The sequence below is a fragment of the Asterias rubens genome, chromosome 1 (assembly GCF_902459465.1).
Source record: "Asterias rubens chromosome 1, eAstRub1.3, whole genome shotgun sequence".
NCBI classification, from domain to species: Eukaryota; Metazoa; Echinodermata; class Asteroidea; order Forcipulatida; family Asteriidae; genus Asterias; species Asterias rubens.
Window position 1 is genome coordinate 28,876,267 of NC_047062.1, and position 8,127 is coordinate 28,884,393.

Consider the following 8,127-nt stretch of genomic DNA (forward strand, 5'->3'; position numbering starts at 1 on the left):
GATAAGACTAGTCTTATAACTCTTTGTGAAATCCACCCCAGTGATGTTTATTTGGGTATACTGAAATCAGGTCTGTGTGTTGCTTTATTAGATTCAGCTTGTGAGAAGACTGGCCTCTTTGTAGAATTTGCTCCATTAACTGTTGTAAATTAACTTATAAATACAGCAGAACGGAAATGCACATTAAGCTTGCATTGTATTTCATGCTGTAAATTAAAAAACAAATCCATTGGAGCATTAAATTTGTTCAATAATTGCAAACAAAATAGGCTCTAAACAATAGCAAATCCATAGGCCGCGCTATATTTACAAAATAAGCAAGCAGCTGGTGTAAGTTGGCTACAAATTATTTGTCTTCCGTTAGTAAGCCACAATATCTAGGTCAACATAATTGTAACTAGTTAATAAATAAAACCTAGTTAAGAATGTGCAAAATGTTGGAAAATGCATCTTGACAGTTTCTCCTGTGCTGCTTTACCCCCCCCCAACCTAATGCAATCAGTGCCACTAACACTAGAGACTGACTGCCCATCCATGCAAAGTGGATGAATATGACAAATGAGTGCCAGGAATGTGCAGGTTTGTAATTGATTGAGGAAATTGACCCCGGTTGTTCCCAGCCACCATTCCCTGCTCCTGTACTACAGGGGACTAAGATGGGGTTTGAAGCAAGGAGAGCTGAGAGTTAGGTTGATATTAGCAACATGCCCTAGTGAAGAGATAAAAAATACCCTGGGATGGATGGAGAAAAGCTCCATGTACACAAACTGCAGATTTGTTTTCTTGTGTTTGCATGTACTACTGTACAAGCCATATGGCGCTGTTCGTGAAGACTTATTAGTGTTGTGCGAAACAATTGGCAAGGCAGTGCTCAACATTTTTACACTGGCCTTAGCAGTGGGCTAGTCTTTACTTGTTTTTTTTTTGTGACTATGCAAGTCTGGCAGGCCAGTGGCCAGAGAGGTTACAGGTGGGCTTGCCAACTTGTAACTATGCAAGTCTGTCAGGTTCAGTGGCCATAGAGGTTAGCTTTTGCTAGCCATCTACATGCAATGCTGGCAGGCCAGAGGCCAGTGAGGTTACAAGTGGGTTAGTCAACTCATGACCGCACATATCTGGTGGTCTAAGGCATTTTTAAGTTCAGCCGTACCCTAGACATGTAGGCCTAACTACTTTGCACACATTTTCACAAGCCTGCTTAATTCTAGTTCAGTAAAAAGTTTGAGCTACATGCTCTGTTGTCTTGTGGAAATTTTCACAATTGATGAGTTTAGGAATGTTTTAAGAAACGTGCGTAGCATGACTTTAAGTAACAAGTAAGTTCCATGTTGTAAAAAGATGCCATCCGTGTGTGCGAGCCTGATGTGTATCTGTGCTTGGGATCTCATTCTTGTGTGGGAAGGCCAAATCAGAAAGTACACTAAACTTCTAGTTGAAAATCAGAATGTAATATACATTGGAACAATTTAAGGGGTGTCACCCATGAGCTATTTCGGGCTGGTAAAAAGCTGTTAATTTTATATCTGCTTTCACTTTGACTGGATTAATTTATTTGTTCATAGGATTAATGTGTATGTTTTTATTTGTGTAATGCTGAAACTAAATATAGCATTTGAGATCCATTTCTGTGTCTGTTTGTGTATATTGGTTTTTCAACAATGGACCCATAGAATCAAGAACCGATTTAGTCAAAACTCGCAAAGGTCAGTTTTGGTTCTTTGATCTTGGTAAAGTTCGTCATTGCTAACTCTCTACCTGTTTGTGTGTCAATACCCTAAGGGCAGTGTGCAAACAAAATGCAATGCTACCAATGAGATTTTGAACCATGATACTGGTTGACCCCCCCCCCCCCTTGATATTATAAACATGTATGCATAATGTGTGTGAATGCCCAAGCTACCCAACCTATCAGAGGCGGCAAACACACCCTTTGGACTGTGTAAATCTTGGGAACAAGGCTTGCGGCTCGGTCAATATTGACCAACTGAATATCAAGATGGACTCGGACACAGTGCCAGGTTGGGCTCCAAATCATGCGATGGATATATCAAGGGTTGTGTCTTATCAGAATATATTAATCAATCCCTGGATTGAAAAAGGACTTTTTTTCACCTGCTGTGAATGAAGCTGTGTACGGGGTGCACAAGTTGTACCATACTTTAAAACAATGATAATTGTATTGTATTTCAGAAGTGATTTACACTTGTTTTAAACTTGTGAAAGCATTTTTTTTTTAAACGAAACATATGTTGTTGTCAACTGTAAATAAGGTTGCATTTCCAATGGTTGTTCTAAACATGTGAAAGGTTTTTTTTATCTGAAATTTATTTTGTTGTCATCTGAAAAAAAGGTTGCATTTCCAATGCACAAAGAAGAGATTTACAAAACTATATTCCAATAATCTATGTCTTTCATGTGAAAAAAGAAAGCTTTTTGGTGAATTTTTTGAATGGATAATCCATTTTTGGCTTTGTCTTCTTGATTGTTATTGCAGGTGAAGGTTGTGGTGCCAAACAGTACAGCTGGTCTGATCATAGGCAAAGCTGGGGCTATGATCAAACACATCATGGAGCAGAGCGGGTCTCGGGTTCAAATCTCACAGAAGTCAGACGGCATCACACTCACGGAACGGGTAATCACAATAACGGGGGAGGGGGATCCAAACAAAAAAGCCTTGTCTTTCGTCGTTGACAAAGTGCAAGAGGATCCACAGAGTGGCAGTTGTAACAACCTGAGCTACGCCACTGCCACGTTTCCCGTGGCCAATTCCAATCCTACAGGTTCTCCGTTCGCAGACAACGCTGTCGCAGCTGTGGTTCCCACCTCCATGGTCAAGGCCCAGATTCCTATAACCCCTGCAGGGCTAGCAGGGCTTCCGGCGTCAGCTTTAGGTGCTACTGGTGTTTCCATCCCCCAACAGTCCTACGCTCGGGTGCCAACGACTTTATCGTATAGTACAAATGATGCAGCAGCCATTAATGCCCTAAATACCTTAGCTAGTTATAATTACACCTTAGGGGGTATTCCAGTACCAGCTGGATTAGCGGCACATGGTTCCCTGTTTGCTGGTACCCCGGCTCATATGCAGCATGCGCAGATGATCCCATCCGGTTTACTAGGTACGTATCAAGTAGCAGCAGTCGCTGGTAGTCCCAAAACAACTCCGCCCAGTCCATTAAACCTATCGTGTTCAGTCGGAGAGAGCCCTATTCTCAATGGCTCTCCCACGTTTACCGTCCCAAGTCACCACCTTCAAGAGTCCACAGTGCCTGGCATGGGGGTCGCAGCGCCAATGGGCAGCCTCACAGGTATGGGTGCTGGCCTTGGTGCCTTTTCCCTTCAACAAGATTCGATACCCACCCACAGTATCAAAGATATCTCCAGGGACACTATTTTGGAAATTGACGTTCCCGAAAACCTTGTTGGTGCTATTCTGGGCAAGCGAGGGCAGACTTTGGTGGAGTTTCAAACTACCTCGGGTGCTAAAATTCAGATTTCAAAGAAAGGGGAGTATGTCCCAGGTACACGTAACCGCAAAGTGACCATTACAGGAGCTCCTAACCAGGCCCAGCTTGCCCACTTCTTTGTCACTCAAAAGGTGGCTCAAGAAGAGCAAAACCGAGCATTAAAGGGGACCACATAGGTTCGGATCGACTCTAAATGATAGTGAAGCTTTAATGTAACACTACAGTCACTGTGCCTTGTGAGTCCCATTCCAAATGGAGAGAGACCTCTCCTGTATAAACACATTGACAGAAACAACCCAAAGTGTGTTTGGGATGGCTTTTATGTGCTTTCAGTTTGAAATTCAAAATCAGCTATGGGACCATGATCAAACCATTGAAAAGAAAGAAAGACAAAGCTGAAAGAGAAGTTTGATAACACCTTGATTTGCTTTTTGGAAAAAACCAAAAACATTACCGATAGTCGGAGGATGAAGTTAATTTTTATTGACCAAAATGTTTTAAAAAGGAATGTTTTCTTTCTGACGTGACGAAAGTGTACAGAATATAATCAGTTTGAAATAAGGAAAAAGCGCAGAACAATTTTGAGCCAGAGATGTGGTAAAATTGAAGAGGGACGCGCAATATTTGGAGATGACCGCCGAAAGTCTGAGACGGAAGCCGATGATTGCTGGAGCTTAAATCCCACCAAAGTAAGTTTATTTAACGAAAACAAAATGAACTCTTCCTGATATTTTGTGATTTATTTTTTCGTGTTTTTTTTTGCATCAACTCCTTAATGAATGAATGATTGAGTGAATGTGGTTTATGCAAAAATGTATTTGTTTTTTTGTTATTTTTGTTTTTTGTGTATGCAAAGTAAAGTTTAAAATGTGAATTATAGAAATTTTTTAAAAACGTTTTAGTGGAGAGTGAGAGGAAAAAGCAGTGGAATCAAAAACATCTCATAAATAATTTTTTTTTTTTTTTTTTTTTTAGACTAGCGGTGATGAAAAACCACAATCCAAATGCCAAACTGTAAAAAAAGAAATCAAACCGATATTTATGAGAAATGGAAAAGTTTAAAAGATATTAATTAATGAACACTGATGAGAAAAACAATGCCTTGATTTGAAGTAGAAGATGATTGTGCAATATTGTGCACGCTTTCACTAATTAACGTCACTGATGCCTTAGATGTAGTCGCTGCCAGGGAAGACTCATCCAGTCTCTGGACCCCTATATCCAACCACCTTTTTCCCCCCATGGTGCTGGGTAGCAACTGCTGGTAATTAATCAGGAACGCTCAAGTCCACGTAACACCCTATTGTTTTTATATTAGTTTGAACATCCATCACACTCAATCATCTGCTGTTGCCCAAAATGCAGTTTTTGTCATGATACTAACACTTGAGTCATCATTGTTGATGTTTTTTTTTTTTTTTAAGAAATTTCACATCAGTTCTTTACACAGTGCTTTATTTTTTTTCTTCCCCCTATGTTAATTAACGTGAGGTTTACAATTTCCACCACTGCTTTTCATTGGATGAGTTACATTACATGTTAACCTTGCCATGTAAAAGAGTATTGTCTGAAAGCTGACTGGTCTGGTAACAAGCCTCATCTTATTTACTTCAGTTGGTACATAAAACTAGTCAGTGTACAATCCTTGAAGCAGAATTCTCAACATGTGCCATTTGAATTATTTCTGTTTAATTTTTTTTTTTTTTTGAAGCTGCATGATTTTGATTTTAATCAGTGCTTAATCTAAATCAGTAATGATTTAAGATTTACATGTAAATGTTTATAACATTATATATATATATATATTAAAGTATATATCCTGAAGTTAAGTTTTCATATGGAAAATGGAAATCGGTGCAAATTCTTTTCTGTTGTTGAAATTCTGAATTTGAAGCAAAATGACAATCATAACGTGAAGGGCGATCACTCTACAGTGGGGAAGGGCCATAGATGTGTTTTCAATGCCTTTTAGTTTAGCACCAAAAACCTTTTTGCATGATGGCTACCTTCCAACTCAAGCCACTTCAATTCAAATCACAGCATTCAAAGTCCGCCCACGAATAATCACACATTACTTGCATGAGGTCACATGACTCCATTTCACCCCTGTGAATGGCCAGACAGATGTCACTTCATGACGAACAGCAACATATCATAAAGTTTGACGACCTTCCCCCCTCTAGATTTGATACCCTTCAGGACCATACTAATCTCTAATCAAGTTCCTTCACGATGAGCTTCTAAAATCTGTAATTGAAAGAGACCAAAACTGAATCAGCTTTTTCGCAATTCTCTTGATTTCATGTGTTGTTTTTGGTTTTATTTTGTCATTTGTAGTCGTTTAGCTAGTAGTCTTTTGCATGCGTCTCTGATTAAAAAAGAAAGAAATGTACCTTAAATTTTTCTTAGAAGTCAAACCACTACTACACAGTTGTAAAACCAAAATGGTGGCGTTTACTTTATTCACAGTTTTTTTTTAAATGTAAGCATTTCTTCATGTAATCAAGTGTACATACTTCAAGTAATTGAAATGGGAAATTTGGTATGCACTCCAACGGTTCCATCATGCACTGCCTCATTACCAAAAAGGCCTTCCACAGATATTTTGTTGGCGCCAATTTGATTTCCTCCCATGTTGTGATTCAGCCAAAAAAAAAGTTTTTGTACATAATAAATCAGGGATGAAAAGATGATTTTATTGAGTATATGAGCAGAAATACAGGAGATCGATGTCAGATTGTGAATGTTATTACCAGATTTTCCCATTTTGTTAATGGAGAGACCATATTCATGTTACACTGTGTCAGGTCATATAGTCACATTAGCGTCAAATGTCAGACAGGAATTAAGAACATCAGCTCAACCATGATTGCTAAGAATATGTTTTTCAGTAACCAAACAAAAATTTAATTCCTTTGGGGCAAAGGAGTTTTATTACACTTTGGGCTTCATAACCGCCTGCACTGAAATCCAATCTGAAATATGTTCATTTCACACTGCTCAATTGAATGGTTTGTGGTCAATATCGAAATGTCTGTTGCTGTTGCAGTCCATGAAAGATCTGAAAGATCGCTTATCGATTGCTGGCATTGTGAATTGTGTGGATGTAATGGCTTCCACCTTGAAATACACTCATCTGAGGAGGGCCATTCCAACAAGATTGAATTTCTTAGGAAGAATTTAACGATTAGATTGCAACCCAGGCAAAGTACCTGTGTAATGTGCACATTGATTTGCCCATGCTGACTTTTGACCTGTGACATTTGACCTGTATCATTTGAGTTTTTCCAGGTAGCACATAATCAGGATTTCACCTCCTTTTCCCCTTCTTTAAAAAACAACAACAAAATGGCTGCTGCATCCAGTCACTGCATTAACAACAGTTCATTTACTCTGTGCCTGCCGAATTGTTCTGCCACAAACCCTTATTGTGTTCATTCTTTCCCCCCATTCTCAAAATTATCACCAAACCAAATTGTGACCGGGTTTGTTTAACTAATGCACTCTAAAAAATGTAAAATCATTGTTGCTTGCCTAGGTCACCCATTCTTATGTTATACTTTTTCTCATTTTATCACTGATGTTTGTGCTTAAAATTATGTTGTGTAAACCCCCACTTCTAATTTTTCAATAATAATCAATCTAGACGAGAATCACGCTGGAAAAAAATCCTAAAAGTGTTGTTAACCATGGGCTGTTACAACATGGCACTCATTTGATATAACTCATGTGAACTTTTCACTGTTTTGTGATCGTGCAGAACAAAATCAGTCATCCCTTACTTTTTTGAGTTTGAAGCATTTTCATTTGTTTCTCTTATTCTCTCCTACTGGTCTGCTCATAACACATTCACTGCCATTCTGCATGTCTCGTACGAAGGACAGCAACGACAACGGACGATGTAAACAATTCTTGTTAATGCAGTGATTGATTTATCTTATCAATTATTTAGGGTGACCAAAAAAAAAGTTGGAAATGGACTTTTGAAACTTTGAACCGATTGATTTAAACCTAGGAAGACCAGAGTTAATTGTAATTTCTTATATATAGTATAACAGGTGTTCATTGTATTGTTTTACACAGGCATTATATTGCCTGATTTTCTTTTGGTTCTAAACTGTACAGTTGCCTTCCGATATAAAGTTAGAGTGTAATTAACTTTATATAAAAAATATTGTTTGAATTGTACGACAGAGACAATTACCACCAATCATTACTTTCATAATCATAGTAATTTATATGTATACAGTGATTTTGAAAAGAAAATTTTACTTCTTTATATTTTGTTATGATCACTTGGAACAAATGTTATTTTTTTCTCCAAAAAGACATGTTTTGCTAATTATATAAAGACACAAACTTTTGTTAATTGGGACAGTTTGACCAATGATCTCTCAAAGGGTGCTATTGTTGAATTAATGGGAAGAATACACAGATGAAGAAAAAACGATGAGATATTTTTTGAAAATGAATAATTCATGATCATTATGTTGAAATCCCACCTTGTAATTTTGTCTTATGTTTCCATGTCATCTAGTTAACGCTCTAATAATCGTCAGCCTGTTTATGTTACACTGTCTTACCCAGACAGTTCTTTCATGATTTTTGTTTGTGTTTACCTGTCAGCTGTCACACCATTCAGAATTTCTTCAGCACATTA

The 8,127-nt window shown here is 38.1% G+C and overlaps 1 protein-coding gene across 1 annotated transcript in view; it reads left to right on the plus strand.

Annotated features, from left to right (window-relative positions):
- LOC117289289 (RNA-binding protein Nova-1-like) overlaps positions 1–7,914 on the plus strand; it is a 71,545-nt gene extending 63,631 nt beyond the window's left edge. Inside the window, exon 4 of the mRNA XM_033770350.1 lies at positions 2,495–7,914. Within this exon, the coding sequence (XP_033626241.1) occupies positions 2,495–3,643 (1,149 nt within the window). The 3' untranslated portion in view covers positions 3,644–7,914. The remainder of the gene's footprint in view (positions 1–2,494) is intronic.
- The last annotated feature ends 213 nt before the right edge of the window (positions 7,915–8,127 follow it).